The sequence below is a fragment of the Rousettus aegyptiacus genome, unplaced genomic scaffold (genome assembly GCF_014176215.1).
Source record: "Rousettus aegyptiacus isolate mRouAeg1 unplaced genomic scaffold, mRouAeg1.p scaffold_m13_p_9, whole genome shotgun sequence".
NCBI lineage: Eukaryota > Metazoa > Chordata > Mammalia > Chiroptera > Pteropodidae > Rousettus > Rousettus aegyptiacus.
Window position 1 is genome coordinate 73,226,557 of NW_023416312.1, and position 26,463 is coordinate 73,253,019.

General features: G+C 39.3%; 1 protein-coding gene across 2 annotated transcripts in view; it reads right to left on the minus strand.

The window, feature by feature from the left end:
* The window catches only part of KIAA1210 (KIAA1210 ortholog), a 98,588-nt gene that overhangs the window by 53,286 nt on the left and 18,839 nt on the right, over positions 1 to 26,463 (minus strand). For both annotated transcript variants that reach the window (XM_016124445.2, XM_016124444.2), the window contains exons 2-3: positions 13,443 to 13,513; positions 7,606 to 7,774 (exon numbers count right to left, since the gene is read on the minus strand). In XM_016124445.2, coding sequence (XP_015979931.2) covers positions 7,606 to 7,774; positions 13,443 to 13,503 — 230 coding nt within the window. In that variant the 5' untranslated portion in view covers positions 13,504 to 13,513. The remainder of the gene's footprint in view (positions 1 to 7,605; positions 7,775 to 13,442; positions 13,514 to 26,463) is intronic.

Sequence of the window (26,463 nt, forward strand, 5' to 3'; positions counted from 1 at the left end):
AGGACCTGAACAGACACTTCTCCCTTGAGGACATACAAATGGACAACAAATATTTGAAAAGATGTTCAATATCGCTAGCTATTAGGGAAATACAAATCGAAACCACAATAAAATAGTATCTCACACCTGTTACAATAGCTATAATGAACAGGGCAAGTAATAACAAATGTTCAAGAGGACGTTGAGAAAAAGAACCCTCATACACTGCTGGTGGGACTGCAAGTTGCTACAGCCACTATGGAAAGCAGTATGGAGTTTCCTCAAAAAAACTAAGAATTGATCTACCATATGATCCAGCAATCCCTCTACTGAATATTTACCCCCAAAAACTTGAAAACCCATATCCGAAAAGATATTTGCACACTGATGTTCATAGCATCATTATTTATAGTGGCCAGGATGTGGAAGCAACCAAAGAGTCCTATGATAGATGATTGGCTAAAGAAGCTGTGGTACATATATTTAATGGGATATTACTCAACCATAAGAGATGAAATACTGCCATCTGCAACTACATAGATGGACCTCGAGATAATCATGGTAAGCGAAATGAGCCAGACAGAAAAAGTTGAAAACCACAAATCACTTATATGTGGGACATAAAGCTAAAACAATAAATGAACTGGACAAACAAATAGAGACTAGTGGTTACATAGACTAGTGGTTACCAGAGGATATGGTCGGCAGTGGTGTGGTAGACGGTTGTAGGGGGGAATTTAAATCTTTTCTTCAATTAAAATAATTAGTTAATTAATTTTTTAAAAACAAAGGAATTAGAAGTCAAAGATAAAACCGAATGGATCTTTCAAATCTCTGGATGCCTAGCTTTTCTGATGGAGTGTATTTCTAATACTTGCTTAAGTTGAACAAATACTCATTTTATTATATTCCAAGAACTAGCTAGGTGTTGATATATAATGAGAAACAATACAATAAATAGCTATTACCCTGTGTGAGAAATAGTCTAGTGAGGGATCAAAACGAACACAAAGGAAATGAGAAGATAAATGTACAAGTTAACACAAGTGCTAGTAAGAAACAAGCAAGGTGCTCTGGTAGGGGAAAGTGTGTGTTAAATGAGTATTAATTTAATGGTGTAGTTAGGAAAGGCCTTTCTGGGGAAGTGGAATTTAAATTGGGGAAAAAATATATCTGAAATGTACGTAAGAAGTGAAAGGAAGAATACTACAAAGAAAAGAATCTGTGTGTACAAAAATACGTGGGTAGAAAAGAACTCAGTATATTCAGGGAGCTGAGTGTGGTGCAGTGGTAAGTAGAATTAGATGAGATTAGAAAGGTAGATGGAAGCCAGATCAGGTATACACCACAATTTAAAAATGTCAAATTATATTTGTTTTAAATAGGATATTGACAAAATCTGGCTTCTATTTAAGAATAAGTTTTCTAGCTGCTTTGTTAAAAATAGATTGGAAATGTCAAGTATAGATATGAAGAGATAGTTAGAAAGCTGTTCCAGTTTTGTAAGCAATGGAAGTTGGTGGCTTGGGTTTGGGTGGATACTAACACTGAAAATGGAGACAAGTGGAGTGCCGTGTGTGTGTGTATGTGTGTGTGTGTGTGTGAGAGAGAGAGAGAGAGAGAGACAGACAGACAGACAGAGACAGAGAGACAGAGAGAGAGAATGAGATTTATGAAGCTCAGCTAGGGTAAAGTAATAAGAGAAATAATTACCAGGATTTCTTGCTTGAGTAACTAGGTGAGTGAGTAATAATGTCATTTAATTAAATAGAAAAACTAAGGGGATTAAGATGGACCTGGGTAGCAAAATCAATAGTACAAATTTGAACAAATTCAGTTTAAGATATGTGTGAAACATCCAGGTAAAAATATTAGTTAACAATTTCATATATGAGTTTGTAGTTGAGAGGAGAAGTCTAAGCTACAGATAGACATTTGACAAATGTATATTCCATTGGAGTAACTAACAATCTAGGAGTGTGAAAAGAAAAGAAAGGGAACCTAGGACAGACTTCTGATTAATTCAAACATTCAAGGTAGAGAAAAATAAATAATAAAGTGTACAATTCAATAGTGGCAACACTGCAGAATGAGAGGGAATACCAAGTCTTGCTATTATTGTGAGAGTTATTTAAAATATCTTTTACACTCAAATTTCCCTCTGTTGTTTTTGTTTTGATTTGTTTTAAAATATCAAATATCTTCTTGATGCTGGAGACTTTCATTTAACAGGTCTTTTCCTCTTTTGCAAGAGTTCTGCGATATATTTATCTTATTTTCAAAGACACCTGATGCACCCACCACTTCCCCACCTACAGACCCAGCTCGCTAAATCCTGATGGAAATACCTTCTGATTAGAAATGTAGCTAGGAATGGAGACAGTTATGTGTTAAAATGAATCTGAGGAAAGTTAGAAACAAATGAAAGGCTAAAGTCACAAAAGACCCCTTTCAGGATTTGGGAATATAGTTTACCTTTTAAGAATCTCAACCAAAGATATCACAACAAAAGAAAACTACAGACCATTGTCTCCTATGAATGGAGATGCAAAAATCCTCAATAAAGTACTAGCAATCTAAATCCAGCAACACTTAAAGATAATTATACACTATGACCAAATAGGATTTGCAAGGAATGCAAGATTGCTTTAAAATGTGAAAATCAATTAATGTAATACATCATATCAATAAAATACAATGAAAACCACATAGTCATTTCAATAGATGCAGAAAAAGCATTTGTAAAATCTAATACCCCTTTTTGTTAAATACACTCCAACTTGACAGCAGACACCTGTGAGAAACCCATAGCTAATATCATATTTAATGATGAAAGAATAGATGCTCTCTCCCCCAGATCAGGAACAAGACAGGGATGTCTGCTCTTGTCATTTCTATCCACCATTGCACTGGGGGTCCTAATCAAGGGAGTCAGGCAAGAAAATGAAATAAGACATCTGTATTGGACAGAAAGAAGTGAAATTATCTCTAATCACAGATGACTTGATCTTGTGTATGAAATGCCTAAGGAATTCATTAAAGACTACTAGAACTAATAAATGAATCCCACAGATTGAGGACACAACATCAACACACAAAAATCAGTTATATTTCTATACACTAGAAATGAACAATCAAAAAGGTAATTAAGAAAATATTTCCATTTACAATAGCATTAAAAAGAATAAAATATTTAGGAATAAATTCAACAAAAGGCTTGTAAAACTTATACTCTGAAAATTATAAAACACTGATAAAAAATATTAAAGGCTTAAATGGAAAGACGACATGTGTTCATGCCTTGGAAGAATAATTTTGTCAAAATAGTAATACTTCACAAATTGACCTACAGATTTAATGCAATCTCTAGTGAAAACTCCAGCTGCCTCACTTTTTTTTCCAGAAATGTACAACCTGATCTTAAAATTCATAGTGAAATGCAAATAGCCAAAACAATCTTGAAAAAGAACAAAGTTGGAGGACACACATTTGCTGATTTCAAAATTTACTACTACAAAGCTATAGTAATCAAAACAGTGTAGCACTGGCATAAGGATAAACATATAGACCAATGGAATAGAATTGAGAATCCAGAAATAAACCCATTCATCTATGGTTAATTGATGAATAACAAGAGTGCCAAGATCATTCAATGAGGGAAAGAATAGCTTTTTCAACAAATGATGCTGGAACAACTGGACAACCACGTGCAAAAGAATAAAGTTGGACTGTTATCTCACAATCTATATATGTATAAATTAACTCAAAATGGGTGAAATACCTAAAGGTGAAAGCTTAAACTCTTAGAAAAAATATAGGGAGATATCTTCATAATCTTGATTTGACAGCAGAGTCTTAGATATGACACAAAGCTTAAGCAACAAAAGAAAACATTAGATAAATGGATTTTATCAAAATTAAAACCTTTTATACTTCAAAGGGTACTAGCAAGAAGTGAAAAGAAAACTTACATTATGGGAGAAAATATTTACAAACGTGTACATCCAATAAGGGACTTATATCTAGAATACATAAGAACCTCCTATAATTCAATAATAAAAAGAAAATAATCTGATTTATAAATGGGCAAAGGACCTCAATAAACATTTAAGATATACAAATAGCCAACAGGTACATAAAAAATTCTCAACATTATTAGTCAGCAAAAAACTACAAATCTAAACCATAATGAAATGCCACTTCATACCCGCTGGAATGGCTAGAAACAAAAACGCAGATTATAACAAGTGTTGACAAGGTTGTGGAGAAATTGGAACTTCCATACACTACTGGTGAGAATATAAAATGTTTCAATTACTTTAGAAAACATTCTTGTGTTTCCTTAAAAAATTAAATATTAAGTTACCATATGACCCAACAACCCACTCCTAGGTATATACTTAAGAGAAACAAAAATATATATCTTTCATAAGTGTTGATAGCAGCATTTTTCATAATAATCAAAATGTGGAAACAACTCAAATATCTGTCAACTGATGAATAGATAAAATATGGTATATCCATGCAATGGAATACTATTCAGTAATATAAAGGAATAAAGTATTGAAACAGGCTATAACATAGGTGACCCTTGAAAACATGTTAAAAGAAACAAGCTAGTCACAAAAGGCCATATAGTATGATTCCATTTATATGAAACTCAAAACGAGCAAATTTAAAGAGGCAGAAAGTAGATAAGTGGTCACCTAGGTCTGGAGTGGGGGTCAGGTTGAATGGGGATTGACTGCTACTCAATGGGTAAGGGTTTCTTTTCAGGAGGAATTAAAATGTTTTAAAATTAGATAAAATATTTTTTTGCATAGATAAAATAATTTTTTAAATTTCAAATACTTTTTTGCATGTATTGTGTTTATTATAAAACAATACATGTAGGTTGGCACTTTGAAAACCAATGGTAACTAGAATAGCAGCTCGGGCACCCTAGGGCTAGCACCCACCCTGTCATTGTGAGCCTGTCTGGCTGTGGAACATGTACATTGGTATGTTTGATTATGACACACTCTGAGGACCATCTGGTGTTATGGAGATTAAAATGGAACCCACGCTAAAGTGGCTTGTGGGCCAGCAAGAGAGGAGAGGAGAGAGATGTCTGTCACTTTATACTAAACTACTACCCACCTTTACCCTCTAAAGCTCTACTACCCAACAGCCCTGACGGTGAAGGCAACATGCTCTGCTTTAGTAAAAAAGCAGTCCAGTTGAAAATTTACATGACTCTAGATAAATACTTAAAGAGCCTATATGACCGATACAGCATTGAGAGAGCAATGTTTCCAGACATCTCTATATACACACATTTTCTTCTTATGCATACATACGCACTTTTATTCACTTTTTTTTTCAATGAGCTGCCAGCTCACATCAGGGCCAGTGTAACATCTTTAACTACTTTGCTTCGTGCAGAAAAACTTCAAGGAAATCTTAGGCCATGAATGGGCTTAGAAACTTTTCATTTCTAAGTTGTGCATCTGCCAGAGTGCAGCAATTGGCTCTCTGGCGCCAAGTCCTCCCTGACCAAAAGATTATATTACACCAGTTATGGCCAAGTTTCTCTAAAACCAAAGCCCCTGCCCACTGAACATATCTAGTGCTTTATTGATCTGCTCCCTTGAGGCCAAAAGAAGAAAACACATCTAAAACGCCAAACAAAAGCTTGGCCTTAATTAAAGACAATAAAGCACATTATGTCAGCACCCATTAAAAAATCAAGTGGAGGAATGAAATTTGTCCACTCTATCAGCTACAGCTTAATACAGTCTTGGAAATAGATCCTAGTGCTATTTTACCGGCCCAGGGAGGGCTGGCTATAAGTTTTGTTATGACTGTTTTGATGGATAGAAAAAGCCAATCTCCCTTCCTAACTCTTGAGTAACATTCTCCAGGGTTTCTCCATGAGCATATTAAGCAAGAAACTGGGATCGGGGTGATCTTCAGGCTTCCTAAGTTATATTCTTAATTAATTTATGCTCTTTGCAAAAGAAAAGCCTATCTGAGGTCCTTAAAAGCACACTGTTCCTCATATATAAATTTGTTCATACACTTATACTCACTTTCTCTTCCTCTCTCCCTCTCTCCTTCCCTCCTTTCCCCATCCCTTTCATAGAAGTGCCCATGCACACACGTTTGTACTGTGAGAATGCATCAGGCTAAAGGGACCATTTTGGAAGGGAGGGACAAGTAAGAGTAAGAAGGGGAAATGTAGAATTTTAGTAGCAAAAGCCCTTGCCAATTTGTAGAGATAACACGGAGTAGACCCATATGCACCTCCCCCCACCCCACCCTGAGGTTTATAGCAGGATTAGTCTTAGACTTACTTAGAGCTATAAGGCAATGGTGTATAATGGCATGATTTGTGAAGTATGAATCAAGCCATAGGAAACAAGCTCCTCTGTCGAAAACCATCTCCCCCACTAGCTAAGCTGTCTGAAATTCCTCACATTCAATGCACTCATTAAGGTCTTTTTTAAGGAGACCTATGTGCTAACTATTAGGGGGCAGTATAACATGTTTGCTAACTGTCCCATCACCACCAAGCAAAGCTTTGAGGCAATGGGGACCAGCACATGTGAGCTCTGTGTGGAGTCTAGATAAGCTTGGAGTTTAAAGCCAGAAGAACAGACCCAAGTAGAACTCCATAGAGAGGGATCCAATGGATCAGAAAATAGCTAGGGGTACTGGGTGTACAGATTTCCACAATAGAATATGGAAGCTGGGGCATCAAAGATAAAATATTTTTTTAGGTGAATCAACCCTTGGTTGACCTCACAGATTGCAAGGACATTATCAGCTTACAATCCCTTTTTTATAATTTTTACACCTACAGCACCTGGTCTTCCTAGGTGGTCTACCATCCAAGTACTAACCAGGCAAAACTCTGCTTAGCTTCCGAGATACAGATGAAATTTTGAATAAGGGTGACAGTGGTGGTTGAGAAATAGTCTTTCCCATTCTTTCTGTGGCCAGTTAAAGTATATCTCCCAGTCTCCTGAGATGGAGGGGAGAAATGGCTTTGGGTTCTTTGTTTGCTTATTTATTATTTTTTTATGTTAATGCAATGATTTCAAGCTATGCCCCAACCCAGCTAGAAGGCTTCACTCTCTGATACTTTAATCATACATTCTGAATTCTAGCTCCCCTTCCCCAGTAATTACAGACCTGCAGTCAGTCTGAAGGCCAGGAAAGCAAACTAGACCAAGCTTCTTGAAGATGTAGGTCATCTTTACTTTATGAAACAGAGACCTCCAGCCCTTAACTAGTGGTAGACCCCAGTTCTCAAGTTAGTGTAGATGTAACAGGGAAAGGTTTCTGTGATCTATTACTCCCTCCACCCAGTGCTCCTGGGGAATGCAGTGTGCATTTGCCGTATTTCAACATATTGAGCTGTGTAGCCCAGGTGACAAGCCTACACATGAGCACAGAAAAAGGCCTCCATGACATGGCCACATTGGCAATGGGTGCCAACCCAGCCTCCACACGGAGGGAGGCCAAGAGTCCCTGGGATCAAAGGCTCACCAGTGATTTGGCTGCCAAAGGGGGACCTGGATCTAGCTATACGCTCCTTACTCTGTCACCTCCCATTCCCCCCTCCAACCTCCCAGAGCTTACCTAGGCTTAGGTTGTTGACCTTCTTGAACTGGCTTCAGAGAAGAGATGTTAATAATGCCACTGTAAACCCTTGATTTCAGCCTCCTCCCTCCCTGGACATCTTCAGGCTCTTTTTTCTTCTTCTTGCCAAAACAATTCTTGAAAGCTTTAAATTTGGATTTCTTCTTTCCTGGAAGTTAGAAATGAAAGTGAGTCAGAGTGTGATGGTAAAAGAGAATACAGGAGAGGAAACAGGGACTTTGCAATAAGAAGGAGGGCTATGATCCCAAGTGCCCTGCAGATCTTGGCCCACGCCCCCAGGGACCACAGAATCATATATTTGGTCTGTATTCTTCTTGATAACTCAGTAACAAAGTGTCTGAGTTTTTGGTGAGAGCAGAACTCAGGCCCCAGCTTATGGTCTTTGGGCAGCCTCTACTCAGGCCCAACTCACCAGACATTCACTTTCCTCAATTGCAACTATTAGCATGCATCTTTTTCGATAGCCTCAGAAGTTTATTAGTATGCAGCAATTATTGAGCCAACATAAGTACTTGATATTCCCACTAACTCAACCCCAGTGGCTGGAGTCATCACAACCCAGTTGAAGAGCCAAGCTTCTACATGTGGAATCCAGGTAGGAGCTAGTACTTTCCAGGACTTCAGGACCCTTGGAAATGCATGTGAAAGTTGGTATTGCTCAGCCTGTGTGCTGAAAGGATGCAGACCCAATGAGTGTGTGCACTCAATTGGTGCCATCAGGGAAGACTCCCTTGAGGAAAGAATTTATTTTCAAGAGTGAGGGCTGGGAATCAGAAAGAAGAAAGGGTTACTGGGCAAAAAAGCTGCCTGAGCAAAAGGCATAACAAAATTGGATATCAAAAGGTTTGGAAGGGGCACACATGTGCATGCTTCTGTGTGTGTGTGTGTGTATATATATATATGTATGTGCGCGCATGCGCATTGCATGCAGTTTGTGCTTTTCAATTGTTGCTGATTGGTTCAGATTATCTATAGGGCTGCTGCCATCTGCACAGGCAGACAATCGAAAGATTGGTCTATCTATAATAACTACCAGGGTAGCAGTGAGGACTGTGAGTTTTCAATCCACCTAAGGCTCTGTTTGGGCTTTCTTCAGTTTCTTAATAAACACATGTATCTTTATCGGGGCTCTATAGAAAAGGAGTCGGGGAGGGAAGTTTGTGCTGCATTATAAAGAAGGAAGGAATTAGTTTTTATCGCTTTTACATGTAATAAGTTACTAATTCCCAATTCCCAATGGTCTGGTCTATGGAAGGCCTCTCACCAACACAGCAGCAGGCTGTGCTGGCAGTGAAGGACATAGGAAGGAAGTTGCCAATGGGGCTACCACTAGAAAATCTTAGTGGTCTAATGGAAAGCACCACCAAGGAGTCAGAAAAGTCTGGAGTCTGTTACTTGGATCTGCTGACAATTAACTCTGTGATCTTGTGTAAGTCACTCAGCTTCTTTGGAACTCAGTAGGAAAATGAGAGGATCACACTAATCGGCATCTCCCAAAATGTGTTCAGAAGGGTACTCATGGGTCTGTGGCATAAAAGAGGGATCTGCAGTATAGTCTACCTGGGAAACATTGGATTAGACAAAGTTTGGGGGTCTGTTTTCCAGCAAGGCTTTCCTGAAACTTCAACATGCCTATGTGTATGGCGAAGCTCCCAGAAACTGAACAACAATATTGACTCCCAAATGCATGTAAGCAGAATGGCAAAATAGACTTTGGGAAATGCTGAACTAGGGTTCTTTCTAGCTCTGAAATGTTATGATCTATTTGTGTACTGATTACTCCTGGACCTGTCTATTAGAAAGGTTTCTAAATTTCGAGGCCTGCCATAAGTCCAGTTTCACAACAACCACTACAATCCATGTTTCTCTCTGCATACCTAAAACTTGACTGTTGGCATGACAAGCTTTACATCTTAATGCTCTCTAGTCTGCACATTCATTCATTCATTCATTTACCCATTCAACAAATACTTATTAAGATTAAGCACTTATGTTTTGGGTATCAATAATAAAAGAATAAGATATAGTTCTATGTCTTAACTAATGTCCCCCCATCAAAGCTATAGGCAAGCCCTCTTTAGCATCCCCTTCAGCAAGTAACACAGTAAAAGGCATGCAGTAACACTTGAGGAACAACTGAGTCCATTGATGGGTGCAAAATACCAATACAGCTTGTTACTTCCCTCAAATTAAGATCACTATGCAGAGTCATCCTTAAGCATCCTATAATTTAAGCACTAGCCCTTATTGAGGTTGATGTAAATTATAAATAATATAGGCAAAGAGCTTAGTATAGCCTCTGGCATGGAGCAAGTGCTAATAAACTTGTGTGATGGTATTAGGGAATCAATAATTACTTGTTTATTAGGACCAGATTCAATTCCATCTGCATGATTAATCTATCAATTGTATCTGTCTATCTATAGATAAGGAGAAACAGCCCTACATCTATAATTAAATAATGACCTCTAAAATATACATAATTAGAAGCATAAGCCAGCATGGGGTGGGGCAATGAAAGACTATAGGATCGTTTGCTTGATAAGTGTTGCTTAAGTAATTTCAGTTTTGAATGACTTAGGCAATTTCTCATCTACTAGGATGTAACTATATAAGGTCATGGTTGGGACAAACTTGGCAATTCTACGTAGAGACAGAAAGAATAAAACATGAAGATACAACAGAAAACATATTTTCCTAAGTTTCCTTTTTTATTTTTTTCAGAAAAAAAATAAACTAATTTCTATGACAATAAATATTTAAAATGTTTGACCTCATAGAACTACTATGAACATTCAATGTGAAAATCCTGAAAAGTACAGAGTAGGCTAGCTCTAAAATAATCTATATTTTACTATCTCCCCACCTCCAAACAATTTCTAAAAATCTATGAAATGGTGAGATTTTTAGGCAAAATCCTCATTACTATACTACACTAATTACTAAAATCAGTTTTTGCTGGAAAATATTTACCAACTGGATCTCTGGGGAAAATGCTTATATTTGCATTATTTACCTATTTCTGTAGTGTAAATACTCCCACCATGGTCAATTGCAAGTTACCAACATGACATTGGGAAGAGATGTGCAGTCTCCCAAGTCAGTGTAAGTCAGCTCCAAGACACCACTAAGTAATTCCTGCCCAGTGAGGATGAATTGGGCAGTGTCCTCTCACATACAGGAAGGAGCATGCTATATTTTAGACTTGCAGGCATTGCCACTTTTCAAACAGAAGGAATAAGATTGACTGATTCTTAACAGGTGGATAATCTCCTGGCCTTCGGAAAGGGGAACAACTTTATGCATAGAGTGTTAGAAAATATAGTACTTGTTTCCCCTCTTGTTTCAAAATCCCAGAATGGAAGGGGGAAAGGCAAAGCTGGAAGATTTGAAGTTTTAAACCTGTTTTTTCATAAACCAGCAAAGACAAGGAGGAGAGAATCAGCAGCTTATAACTCCATTTGTGACATGATCCATAAACACTTAACTGAATCAAAACACTTCTAATAAACTTTTCAGGCTACAGAACTAAATGTACCCAACATAACCACTGTATGAGCAAACAAAACTATTCATTAACACATTTTTATGTTTCTGAATTAACAAAATGACTAGTGACTCTAGAATTGTAACAGGTGCTAAAAATTAAGTATGCATATATTCTAATTTTCCCCCAATTTTCCATTTTTTGCTGGGCAGAAATAACTTATTTTCCCGTGAGTATTCGGATACCTTAAGTGATGTGTGTCTCTTTCAACTATAGGCACTAGAAAGAAAAAACATTTTCATTCTCCACCGTAGGGTAGTTTGGGTATGGTGGTGGTATAGTTCTGTCAGTGGGTAGTTGGGGGCACCAAGAAATAGGAACCACCACACACAGTGGGTTGGCTGCTCATTGATCTTGGGCAGTGGCTTGGAAGCTGGACACAGCCTTACTGAGCAACCCATTGCCAGACAGCCAATATCAACTGTAAGTTTCCAAGTGCTTTGGCTTAGGAGACCTCCCTAGCCCCAACTACATCAGACCTCATGTATGGAGACAAGCCTTGGAGTGAGCCACAAAGCTGGAAACTGTCCTCATGCTATATTATTTTTGAAACCCTAATAGAATCTGAAATAGTTACCATATATTCAAGTGTATAAATTGGCCTTTAAAGCCTTCTTTTGTAAAGGGGTGCCTTTGATTGCCAGCAGCTGAGCTCTATGTGAGCTGGTTTCAAAAGCTGCTAAAAGTGTGAAGGGTATGCAGACCTAGACAGCAGATTTGGGTCAAAACCGACATCTGTATCCAACAATGTTTATATAAGTCACCTATGTACTGAGTACCTTATGCCCCCAGTGAGATGACAGCTGATAGCTGTCTGGACTTCTATAACAAAGCCACTGATTTTCCTGTCCAAACCCAAGGACTATGTATTCTCAAACAGGAAGTAGCTTTCAACGTCCTCATCCAATGAGAGTCTGCAATACGTCACATACCATTTGAAAACAGCCAGGTTCCCTCCCCCCAGAGAAGAAATCATTACTTCTGGTTTGTATATTTGCTTAGCCACCATATACACAGGCAGCCCATTTGGGTTGAACTTTGCTTCAAAAATGTGTCGCATCGTGGTGACCTTGTTCTCTTGCATTGCTGCTTGGAAAGAAAATATTTCTAACTAGCCTTTCTTCCCTTCAACTTCCCAACAACCACCTTATTCTCTGGCTACAATGACTAATACTAAAAACATACCTAAATATTTGGTCTTTTCAAATAAAATTTTGGGAACAGAGTATAGGGATTTCCTTACCTCCACTCTTCATCAAGCCACACATTATCACTTTCTTTTGGGGGCATCTTTCTAGCTCATAGCCAAAAAGATAGGTCAGTTGGGTTAGTGGTTGGAGCCATCTTGGTGAAAAGGTTAATCATTCAATTGTTTATTAATTCATTCATTAAATTTTTGAGTGTAATCACTCTTCCTCTCTGAGACCCAATAATAAACAATGGTGACACAGACATGAAAACCCAAGCTTCGCCCTCAAAGATCCATGCACCAAACTCAGCATCCCCCCACCCCGCATCATCAGTGAAATCAGGCCTCCAGGAAGCCACAGAAATATTCTGCTTTCCCTGTCCTTCCAGACCAAGTCTTCTGCACCATACACTACTAAGAAAACTCAGCAAAAATTGAAGAACAACCCACTGAACTGTTAAATTCAGTTCTATCTTTAAGTTCAATGTCTTATTTCACGTCTTATGGCTCCTTTTTTGGTGTTAATAAAGCATATCATTTTTAGTGACTTTTACCTCCCTTTCTATTATCTCACTTGTCTCACTTATAGGTGACACCATAATTTAAGCTATATATATATATGTATGTAAGTTTTACAAAAATTAAAATTTGTGAATTGAATCCTATTTAACAGAAGCCTCTGGTGGCATCGTTTATTTTTATCCCCTTTACTCCTCAAGTTACAAATTTATCTGTTGGTTAAATATGAATCAATGTCTACAGTAAAATGATTGAATCTCTCGGATCATGGGTTGCTCTCATTTTTTCTGATTAAGCAGAAATACTTCTTCTGCCTTAGAAAATAGAACCTGATAACCATCCACAAAGAAGATTGTGGGGCCTCCAACAAAACTTTTACTATCAGAGTTAGAGATGAAAGAGAAGAGGTTAGAAGACTGAGAAGTAAATGTGGACTGAGTCTAATATTCTTAGAAATTTGATATGAACTTTTTCTTTTGTGAGTTAATTCTCTTTTGTAGGGTTGTTAAACACAGTAAAAAAATATAATTCTAGTTATCAAGATTTTATTGGGTTACTTACCCTCATCACTGGCCTCCAGAACTTCCAGACTGCCAGAAGCTTCATTTCGTGACTCAGCCATAATGGAATCACTAAAGTAAAATGTAAAGTGAAAAAGCAAAAGATTGTTATTTGATATCTAGGCTATAAAACAATCATGCTTCCCTACCCCTTATCCTTCAGTTAGATTCTTATATCATTCAAAAAAGGTATACAAAGGGAATTAACATTTGAGAGAATGATCTTTCCTTTAAAAACTGATGATTGGATTTAAATCAAATGTCCAGAATAGACAAATACATAGACATAGAAAGTGTCTTGCGTACGGTTGGGGGGATAGGTTTTGTTTTTGTTTTCGTTTGAGTGACAGAGTACAAGGTTTCTTTTTTTTATTTCATTAAATTTACAGGGGTGACATTAGTTAATAAAATTATATAGATTTTCAGGGTTACTTTTTGAGGTGATAAAAAATGTTCTAAAATTAATTGTGATGATGGTTGCCCGAATTTTTGAATATGTTGAAATGCATTGAATTTTATACTTTAAATGGGTTAACTGTATGTGAGTTATATCTCAATAAAGCTGTTACTCCCTGAAAAAAAAGACAAATGTAAAAAACCTGGTTTATTGCTTTGTGTTGGGGCCTATTACTTTAGATGTAAATACAGTTTTAGAGGCCAGTTACTACTCATGGGTGCACCCAGGGAGACAAAACTGTATTAATAAACCATAAAGGAAAAGATTAAAACATTTGACTACATAAAAATTGATAACTTTGGCCACAAAAAAAATTAACAGTCAACAGAAGAATAACAAACTAGGAAACAATACTTGCAACAAATATAGATATAGAGGCCAATTTTCTTAATTTGTCAAGAACACATATAAATCAATAAAAGACAAATAACTTGATATAAAAGTGGGCAAAAGATACAACAGGTGGTTTATAGAAAAAGAAATACAAATAGCTTATAACCACATTTAAAAAGGCTCGGTCCTACTCATAATTAAAGAAATATAAACCAAAATATCAAGTTAACATTTTCACCTATAAAGTTGTCAAAAAGTTTTAATTTTGATGATGTTCTATTGCTGACAAAGATAAGAAAAATAGATATTCTCATACGTTATAGAATGTGAATTGCTCCGTGAAGAGCAATTTTGCAGTAACAAACGTTTTAAAAATGCATATACATTTTGATCAAGTAGCATCACTGCTAGAACTTTATAGATATACTCACACTTGAAAACAAAAATATACATGCGAGAATATATATCACAGCATTTTATCTGTTTTTCTTATTTTTTAAATTTTCAATTACAGTTGGCATACAATATTATATTAGTTTCAAGAGTACAACATAGCAATTAGATATTTATATAACTTATGAAGTCATCACCCCAAGAAATTTGGTACCCATCTGACACCATACATTGTTATTACAATATTATTGACTATATTCCTTATGCTATACTTAATATCCCCATTTCTATTTTGTAACTGCCAATTTGGATTTCTTAACCACATTACCAACCCCTAATACCCTTTCTCATCTGGCAACCCTCAAAATGTTCTTTGTATCTATGAGTTTGTTTCTGTTTTGTTTATTTTTTCTTTAGATTCCACAATAAGTGAAACAAGTGATGTTTGTCTTTCTCTGACTTACTCTACTCAGCACGATACCCTCTAGGTCCATCCATGTTGTTGCAGAAGGCAAAATTTCATTCTTTTTTTATGACTGAGTAAATTCCGTTGTATAAATGTATCACTTATTCTTTATCCACCTATCCATTGATGGACACCTAGGATGCCTCCATATCTTGACCATTGTAAATAATGCTGCAATGAACATATGGATTCACATGTCCCTTTTAAATTGTGTTTTGGGTGTCTTCGGATAAATAACCAGAAGATAACTGAGTCCTTCTTTGTCTCTTGTTATAGCCTTTATTTTAAAGTCTATTTTGTCTAGTTTAAGGATTGCTACCTCAGCTTTTTGTTTGCTTCCATCTTCATGAAGCATCTTCTTTTATCCCTTTACTTTTAGTCTGAGTGTCTTTCAATCTGAGTGAGTATCTTGAAGGCAGAATATATAAGGGTCTTGTTTTCTTATCCATTCAGCTACCCTATCTTTCGATTGGAGCATTTAATCCATTGACATCTAAAGTAATTAGTGAAAGATATGTAATTATTGCTATTTTATTGTTCATATTTTTTATCTTTTACTCAATTTACTTCTTCTTCTTAAAGAAGTCCCTCCAACATTTCCTGTAATGCTGGCTTGCTGGTCTACTCCTTTAGCTTTTCCTTATCTGGGAAGCTCTTTATCTAGCGTTCAATTTTAAATAGTAATCTTGTTGAGTAGAGTAATTTTGGTTGTAGATCCTTGCTTGTCTTCACTTTAAGTTTTTCTTGCCAATTCCTTCTTGACTGCAAAGTTTCTGTTGAGAAATCAGCTGACAATCTTATGGGAACTCCCCTGTGAGTAACTAACTGCTTTTCTTTTGCTTTTAAGATTATTTTTTGTCTTTGGTATTTTACTTATGATGTGTTCTGGTGGTGGCCTCTTTGGGTTCATCTTGTTTGGGACTCTCTGTGCTTCCTGGGCTTGTATGTCTATTTCCTTTGTCAGGATGGGTAAGTTTTTCATCATTATTTCTTAAAATAGGTTTTCAATTCCTTGTTCTCTCTCTTTTCCTTCTGGTATCCCTATGATGCAAATGTTGATACACTTGATGTTGTCCCAGAGACCCCTTAAACTATCCTCATTTTTTAAAATTCTTTTTTCTTGTTGCTGTTCTGCTTGGGTGTTTTCTGCTACCTTCTCTTCTAAATCACTAATTCAATCCTCTGCATTATCTCATCTACTATTGATTCCTCCTTAGGCAAGGGTTCCCAACCCCTGGTCTGTTGAACCAGTACTGGTCCATGGCCTGTTAGGAACGAGGCCTCACAACAGGAAATGAGCGGCAGGTGAATGAGTGAAGCTTCATCTGTATTTGCAGCCACTCCCCAGAGCTAGTGTCACTGCCTCAGCTCCATCTTGGATTATCAGGCATTAGATGCCCTAGGAGCACTGGTCCCTGGTGCCAAAAACGTTGGGAACTACTGTTCTAAGGTATTCATTTTATTTTTTTTTTTACATTCTTAATTTCTGACTGGTTCCTTTTTATGTTTTCTATCTCTTTGTTAAAGTTCTCAATGGGTTCATCTACTCTTTCCCTAAGTTCATTGAGCATCTTTATAATAAATCTACTTGTCTCCATTTTGTTTAGTTCTTTTACTAGATCTTTGTTCTGTTCTTTCATGTGGGATATGTTTCTTTTTCTTCCCTTTTTTCTGCCTCCCTATGTTTGTTTCTATGTTTTACGTAGGGCTGCTATGTCTCCTGGTAGAGTGGCCTTATATAGTAGGTGTTCTGTGGGGCCTGAGGGTGCAATCTCCCTGGCCACCTGAGATGGATGCTCCAGGTGTAGCCCTTGTATGGGTTGCCCATGCCCTCCTGTTGTAGTTGAGCATTGGTTGCTGTTTGCATATTATTGGATAAGATTGGCCCTTGGGCTGATTGCTTGTGAGGACTGGCTGGTGACTATAATGGAGGAGCCATTGTGCAGGGGTTGACCCTACGGAGCATGAAGCACATTAGCATGGCTATGGTGCCTTCCCAGTCTGCCCTTTGGGTGTGTTGTCCTCGGACGTGGCCCAGGGAGGTGCTCAGGCTCAGTTCAAAGCTGGCCACCTAGAGTGCTGGCCCTGGGGTTTCCTAGGAGGGGCCCCACCACAGGCCAAGTTCAGCCATAGCACGTTCCCTGCCAGGGGCCACCTAGCAGGAGCCACTAAGCAATCCACAGATGGCCACCACCAACACTGGGCTTAGAGGTGCCTCCAGAGGCCAAGCCACGAATTGAGGCCACCTGCTGCTGGTGCCAGGCTTGGAACTGCTCAGCAAGAGGTACTGGGAATGCAGAGCCCAGATGCTGCTTTTTGGGTTTTGTGAGCCTTTGAGAAGTTTTAAATAAGTATGCAGCATGAGCCAAGATAGGTCATTTGTATGGAAAATCCACTGGAAGTGGCTTGGGTGGGCCTGCAGTTTGGGTGGGTTGAGGTCTCATGGAATCACCAGAACAGAGTGACCTGTATTAGCCAGGTTGATGGAGACTCAGGTTTGGCAGCCATCTGCATCTACAAGTTGGGTGAGGGGTGGGATCAACAAAGGAATAATGGCTTCTGCCAGCATTTGTGTATAGGAGTAATCTGCCCCTCCAGCCTTTGCCCTGAAGCCAGACAATTTGGTTCCTCCCTGTGTGCCCCTGGCACCCTTTGAGCCACTGCCTCAGTGCTGGAATCCAGGAAGGGTGAGTCTGTCAGTAAGTAAGTTCATGCCTGGGCCCTCCAAGAGGAACACCCAGGACCTCAGCAGCCCTTCATCTCACTCAGCCATAATATTCACTGATTTCACATCCAGGTCTGCGGGGACTCCTTTTCCTGGCACTGGGACCCCAGGCTGGGAAGCCTAGTGTAGGGTTGGACCCACTCACTCCTCCAGGGGGACTCCTGCAGCAGAGATATTCCTCCAAATTCTCAATCACCACACGCCAAGTGTGGGAGCAGCCCATTTCACATCTCCACCCCTCCTACCAGTCTCGAGATGGCTTCTTATGTATGTCCTTTGTTATAGGGTTTCTGTTCAGCTAGACTTCAGGCTATTTTCAATTGTGGTTGTTCTGTAGTTTAGTTGTAATTTTGATGTGGTTGTGAGAGGAATCAAACAAAGCATTTACCTACTCTGCCATTTTAACCAGAAATCTCTATCACAGCATTATTTTAAATAGCCAAAAATGGGAAACAACCAAAGTGACCATCAAAGGATAATTCTCCCATGAATTCTGATCCTATGTCATGGGAGAATCATCTCTCCTTGTGCTATTTTCCATTAGTACAGATAATCATTTAAGAGTCAACTATAAATTTTTCATTCAACTTAGCCTTCCAGCAAAAGCTAGGGATTTTAGGTCTAGAGAAGCATGTCAGTTTATAACTAAACCTTCATAAATCAATGCTGATGGACATTTTTATGAGAATTTGGACAGGAGGGAATGATAGGCATTATAACCCAGAGAAAGGATTCTGTATTCATACATAGCAGGAGGGCTATAGAGAGGTAGGTACCATTAAATAGGTTCTGGAGTGTCCCCACCCCTAGATCTGCTCTGCTCCCAGACATAGTTAAGCTGTCCTTGCTGTTTCATGGACAGGCTCCAGGCCCATGTGTGCTGCTTTTTATAGCCAAAGCCCCTGATATATTTCTGGAGGTAGAGGGGGTGACCACAGGCTCTTAGGTTAAGGAAAACTTGAGAGGTCACCCAGCAAGAGCAATTGAGGCCTTGGAAAGCAAAAACTTACAAACCACAATGAGAACTGTCAGGGCCTTGGTGTTAAGATGGCTTCAAACTCTCTCACTGAGAAGTCCTATGGTTCCCCACAGTGTGTGTTCTTTCTCACTGCAATGAGTATTGAACTACTTGGCCAACAACTGATGTGTTCCTGTTGAACTTCGATTGAAACATCTGGACACTATTCAAGTCACTCAAACTCTATGAGCCAATATCACAATTCTTCCTGAAGATGACTTAGCCCTAGGCCCATGCAATTCTCACTAGTTCACATGCATGCATGCACACACACACACACACACACACACACACACACACGCACATTCCATCTAGAGGTCTAGAAAAAGCAAAGGAGTAGGGAAATTCAGAAGCCTCTCAGAAATTCAGAAAGAGAACAGAAAAATCCCTTGGACTGTATCACTCATGAGTTTCTGGACCATCTTAATAAATATGGCAGCACCCCCACCCCTGCCACTAAGTAAGGCTTTTTAGACACTGAGGAAATAAACTACCTCTGAGCTTTAGAGAATCCCATGGAAATGAAGCCCCTTTTCCAAAATACCAGGCCACAGCAGAATAACATTGTCCTTGACCCACCACTATCAGGAGTAGAAGATAGGGAAGCAACAACCAAAGAGAAAAATATCAAATACTGTAAGGAAAAGAAAGAAAGGGGGCATCTTGGTGGCATCTGAATCCCTAGAGCACTAATAGAATCATTCCATTTAACTATCATTCATTCCATTTAACTAACTCTCGAGTTTAGATTGTCCCAAATTCTTTCTGGTATACTTGCCTTATTTCTCCCAAATGAATCCATCAGGTGAGCTATCTCCCCTTCTAAACAAACAAGCCAACAATGATAACAAAACACACAGACCTCCCCTGGATTCGAAATCTTCCTATTACCACCTCATTTCTCTGCAACTCTTTAAAGCAAAATTCAAAAGAGTTATCTGTATTTACTATCATTATGTCTTCAGTTCTTATTCTCTTGAGCTCTCTCTAATCAGGCTTCCAAACCAAATGGTTTCCAAATCAGCCCACTAAAACTGCTCTTATTAAATCCAACCATTACTTACTTGGCATCCCAGAAGCACCTGATACTCCCTCCTTTTGAATAATTTTATCATTTGCCTTTATCACAAACACCACACTACCCTAATTTTCATCATTGGCTGTTCCTTCTCAATCTCTTTTGCTGGATCTTTCTCTTCTCTCTGAATTTGAAACGTTGCAGCATCCAAGGGCTCTGTCCTTGGCCCTCTTCATCTACTATCATTTCCTAAATTGATACCATTACATAGAAATGTTTCTATGAGCTGTAATTATAAGCCACATGTATCATTTTTAATTTTCTAGTAGCCACATTTGAAAAGGCAAAAAGAAGCAGGTGATGTTACTTTTAATAATATACTTTATTTAACTCAATATAACCAAAATATTATCATTTCAATATGAAATCATAAAAATAATATCAATGCGATATTTTTTATTCTTTTTTATATTAAGTCTTTGAAATCTGGTGTGTATTTTACACATACAGCACATCTCGATTTGGGTTAACCACATTCCAAGTACTCAATAGACACATGTGGTTAGTGGGTACCATCTCCTATATGACCTCATTTAGGCTTTAAATACTATCTCTACACTCCGGAATCCAAAATATCTATCTCTATACTGGACCTCCTCCCTTAACGCCATATTCCCATAACCAACTGCCCAGCCACTATCTCCACTTAACAGTGCGTACTGAACTCTTGGTTCCCCCTCACACTTAGTGCTTCCCCAGTTTTCCTCATCTTAGGAGATTCCACTAACCTAATGCTCAAACTAAAATCTAAGGGTCATTGATTCCTCTCTTTCCCTCCCATGCCACATCTAATCCAACAGTAAATCCTATGACTCATCATTCAATATATTTTTGTAATCTAAACATTTCTTGCCCTGTTGGAACTACCATTATCCTGTTTCTGTATCATTGCAATCTCTCTGCTTCCATCTTTGCCTCCTCATTCCCCACACAGCAGCCATACCAGTCACGTCAGCCCTCTCAAACTGACCAGTGGCTTACCATCACATTCAAAGCAAATCTCAGCTCCTTACCTTGGGCCTTATACGATCTGGCCCCATGTCCATGCCCCACTGACCACTGATCTTGTTATGCTCCTACTTTCTCCCTCCATTCCAGCTGCACTGACTTTCTAACCCTCAACACACTCCCATCCCTTTCAATGTCAGGGTCTTTGCACTTGCTGCACCCTTTGCCTAGAGGGCTCTTTCCCTAGCTACTTGCATGGCTGACTCCTTTGTATCATTAAAGTCAATGTTACCTCCCAGAGAGGACCTCCATGACCTTCTTAGTTAAAGCCTTCCTAGTCTTTCTCTATATTACATCATCCTTTATTAACATCTTCATAGCACTCATCCCTACTTGAATGTACATTCCATATTAACTTTGTTACTGGTTTCTCATCTGTCTTCTCTACTAGAATGTAAATTCCATAAGGGCACAGAACTGAATCACCTAGCACCTAGAATGGTAACTGGCACATATCAGTCACTCAATAAATTTTTGTTGAATGAATGCCTAAATTCAATAAAAGAAGGGACAGTAATGTAAGAATCATCTTTGTGGTCAGTAATTTCTTAGAAGTAGAGAGAGGCATGCTATAGAGGGTATAGAAAGACTTGTCTTGGGAGAAGAACCTCCTTTTTTCCCAACTTAGCAGAACTTGACTTTCCTCCCAGCAAGGTGGGCCCCACTCCAAAATTATTCACCTGTTCAGAACCAAGTACTCTTCCCAGCCATAAGATCTCTGAGTGTGGAGCTCCCCTCAGCTGGGCTAAGCCCAGGACTCTGGAGGTGGTTTCAGGAACAGACACCCTGCCTCCTTCTATTTTACAGCCACCACCAAAGACAAACTCTCTTTCCCTTTGCCCTCAAGTTGACTTTATTAACCAGAGCTGTTCTTCCCTCAATATCTTCTCATAGAGGCATCACTGTGTTACTTTTATGTATCTCATTATTGCTAATATAATTAAACTAAATATGTTCTTTAATTGTACCAGAGCTCTTTAACAATGGCCTTGGGGCTGCCTCCTCTGGTCTATACTTTTATTTATGATATTTATCTAAAAATACTGTCACCTCACTTGTATCTCAAAAAAGTCACAATGTTCTCTCCAAAATACCAGTCTGACCATGAGCCTCCTCAGCTTAAACTAGTTCACCAACTTCCTGCTGCCTGCAGAATGAAAGCCAAGTTTTTAACATTCAAAGCCCTCCACAATCTGGTGTTTTCTGCCCCCCTCCATTCTATCAGCAGTCCACCCCTACTCACATTCTCACATTCTGGTATCCCAGAAACACCAGTCATTCCCAAGGCACATCATGTTTTTTCACATTCTCTGTGCTCTGCTCAGGCTGTCCACTTGGCCTAGAACACCACTTCCCTAATCCTCTCATCCTTGAAATCTTACACATTCTTCAAGACCCAGTTTAGAAGCTGCCACCCATTCTCCATGCTCTCGGCCTTTTGCACACATGCCTCTGTCATAGCTGATATCGCCCTGAAAACAGGGACCACATTTTCCTTATCTAGACATCACTAGAACCTAGCCTGATACCAGGCACACAGAGCTTGCTCACTATGTATTTTTATTATGGATGGCTGAATGCAGGAGGGGGTTGAATCTACATATAAGAATCAGTGGGAAAGTGGTCTTTTTTAAACACATGGGGATGATATAAGAAATACTTTCAGTAAAAGACTCCTCTGCATGAAGTCTCATGAAAAAGCTGGCAGGCGGAGTAAGAAAAGAGCAAATAATATAGATTTTTACCCAGTTAATAATGAGAGACCTTCAGAGCATAAAGTCATGTAAAAATGATCAATCAGAAAGTCTGACTCTGTGGAGATATAAAGTTTCATTATCAGTTATTGCTGTTTAAATGCTTGCTTGCTTGCTCTTTCTTGGCCAACCCCAGATGCTTAAGCCCCAGAATTGCCTTTTCCTTCTCAGACTCTCTGACTTGAGGGCTGATCAAGGGCTCTGCAGTGGGGTAGAAGGGTAGGAGAGAGATGGGGTGGGGAGAGAGAGGGAGAGAAAGGAAACAAGGGGAAAAGGCCTGTAATCTAAGGTCATTGAAATTTTTTAACCACAGTCTGATTCAAGTTCAATGATTCAGAAGACTTTGCTTGACAGTTTCTCTGCCTTCCCAGAGTGGGGTATGTTAATGGAAAGCACTGGCCTCATTAAAAAAAATAATCTGAGAGGATAAAGTGTTTTTCATAGAGCCTGTGGTAGGCAGAATTCCAAGATGGCCCTCAAGATTGTTGCCCCCACCCTCCATGTGCATGCCCTATAAAAGCCCTCCCCTAGAGTGTGGGTGGGACTGGCCTAATCAGGTGCGATCTTTTCAAAGAGTGTCTAGGGGTCAGATATAGAAGTCAGAGAGATTCGAAGCTGCAGTAGATACTTTTCTGTTGGCCTTAAAGGAACAAACTGCCAGGTTCTGGAGAGATCCAAGTGGAAGAAAATGGCAGGTGGCTTCTAGTAGCTGAGGGCAACCCTTGGTTGACAGCTATCAAAAAAGCAGAGACCCCAACCCTACAACCTCAAAAAACTGAATCCTGCCAACATCCAGTCAGTTTGCAAGAATACCTGGAACCACATATGAGCTCTCATTTCTGGTTGATACAGATTGCAGTATTGTTAGACCCATAGCAGAGGATGCGTCTGCACCATGCCTGGACTCTTGGTTCTTGAAAACTGAGAGATAATTTGTGTTGTTGGAAGACATTTGAATTTTCGTCATTTGTTAAATTTTGGTCATTAGTGTAAAACTAATACAGGTGCTTCCTTCATGCCCTAGCTCTAGTGGAAGATGAAGCCAAAAGTGGGGTAGGTTTGGAGCCATGAAAGCTGCAACACAGAAATTGGTGAGAAGCCTGTGAGGAAATTGTTGGCTCCCTTCCTCCAGCCCACCCCACCACAAACATTTCTTTTTGAAAAACGGCAATTTTTCAACTGAGCAGGTTAGGCCCTGCCAAAATGTTATAATATGCAAAAGCCCCACCCCCACCCCAAAGATTCACCTTATCTGAGATGGCTTTCCCTACCCACAAGAGAATTCTCCAACCCCTTTCAAATATTGCTATACCCAGTGTCCTCCTCAGCCTGGGGTGTGTATATTCACAAATCAGTAGATGAGAGTCCTGGGGTTGATTATTCTGAGGCACAGTAAGGAGAGAGAATGATGGCAAGTGCCTTCCTCCTTAAAACCATCCAGCTGGTGCTAGAGGAAGTGCCTGCTGCCAGGAAGCCAACTCATTGAAGGAACCTGGGCTTTCCCCTAGAATGAAAATACCAGTAAAGGCCCCCATGATTCTACCACTACACTCTTCTCCCACCTAACTTGGCAAAATCTGGTTAAGTATTAAATGCCCACTCGCTCCTGACCCAAAGAGCTTCATACATTGGCCTATTATAGGATCTGAAAATAGTATAACAAGCCAAGTCATTATCAGCCTCTAAGATCTTTGTAGAGATTTCTTGGTTGTTTTAACAATGAACAATCCTGCCAAAGATAGCTCACTCAGCACATATATTGTGATGAGACATCACACAATATTCAAGGGTGTATGTCTGTAGCATGGGCCCCTCAGGTAGTCAGGCTAAGATAGGGTACCGGCAAGGGGAGCAGGAAGCATGAAGACTCCAGGAGACTCAATAAAGAACCAGAACTGAGTTGAGGAGTCCTGAGGATGGATTTCACAGCTTTACATATGTGTATGGTGCCATGAGCCCTGGATAGTAACTCTCCACAAGGTCTCAAGTCCGCCCCCCCAAGCAGAGTGTGTTTGAGTCTTTTTATTACGCATTTATTGTGGTTGCTGTTTTACTGCTTCTAGCCATCAATAATCGATCAATCGGAGATGAGATTAAAAAATCTCTAAGGAGGGAAAAAGTCAAAAGAAGACGTGGGTGGAGTGCTGGTGCAGGGTGTGTGAATTCTACATGGTTGGTTGGATTCTATGGGCTATGACACAGGTGGTTCCTGGCCTTAGAATTTGAAAGGAGACACCAGCAGTTATTCTCAGACAGGGAAGGCAAGGGAAAAAAGGAGACAGCTGCCTGCCTGGAGGTGTGAGAAGAGTTACCCAAAGGTTTCCTGTTCCCATATATCTCCTTTTACTCCAGCCTTGGCATTATGCCCTCTCTTTCTATGTAACCTAAAATACCCACCATTAGAATCACTTCCATTTAACCACAAAACAAAGTCAGAACATTATTTCCCAGAGCCTCTCTCTTTAGTACCCAAAGTCTTTATGCAGACCTACTATGTGTTCAGACCTGTTTTAGGTGTTCTGGAGGCGATGACCAAATAAAACAATAAACAATTAGTGGACATTTAATATGTGCAGACATTATTTGAAATGTTTTGCATATATCATCTCATAATCTGCAGAGCAATCCTATGAGGTAAGTACTATTTGTTCTCACTCTTCTCCCATTTTGTAGATGAGACAAGTGTAAGGCTAAATAACTTCCCAGGGTCATACACAAGTACATGGTGAAGGCAAGACTTAAACTGAGACAATCTGACTCCAGAGCCCACAAGTGCTACACTAAAATCAACCATTCCATGATGGCAATAATAATAATAATCAACATCATCATCATCATCATCATGAAAAAATTAAGAGTGCTTGATTAGGAATCAGAAGGCCAGGGTCCTGATTCTTCCCTTTCATCAATTATCTTTGCGCCCTTGCCCAAGTATAGCTTCTCGCTGGGCCCCAGTTCCCACAATTGTAAAATGTAGGGGTAAGACAAAATTACCATGTTCTTTTATGATATCTTATGACAAGAATTCATTATATGATGAGGACCTGAAAGCTAAACTCTAGGGTATTGATTACACATGGAAGGGGTCTACAGTCTCCAAGAGTCGTGAAAAAGGAAGTGTACATTGCTTGCATGTTTGGGACATGATGTTCATAGGGCAGAAATGAGGCATAGGGCCAAGAGTAAGCCAGAGAAATATGTCCAAAATACATCATAGAACTGAGTCAGTTGGGAGCATCAAAGCAAGGATAGAAAGCTGAGACCTAGATATAAATGAGGTCAAAGAACAAGAAAAGGTGAGAGTGGAGGGGAACAGCAGATGTGAGAACTGGGGGAAAGAAGGCAGCTTAGCCATAGGAGGTCCTAGAGGATGCTTGTGTGGGTGGTTCCATTTAAAGCAACAAAAGGGACTAAGAGGGACCTCTTAGTGTAAGTGTGAGTAATCATGAAAGACCTTGTAGAGGAAGCCCACCTTAAGATGGCTCATTTGCTAAGTAAGAAAGTCTGTTGACAGCTTGAGGACTGAGGCACTGAGTGTTAGCATAGCTGAGTTGGGGATGGGGTAAGAGAGCAGATGATAGCTACAAACCCTGGGTGACCAGAAGAGCCTGAGGATTCTGTCTTGGAATAATGTTCTTAAGACAATGAGACATGGGTGGCACCTGGCTCACTTACATCCCTTTTGCCCAGGGTCAAGTCTGGTCTCACACCTGACTCTTGTACCTCTTTGACTCAGTACCTAGAAAAGAAGCTTCTGGAGCAGGCCACAGGAAAGAGATCCAAGACAAGG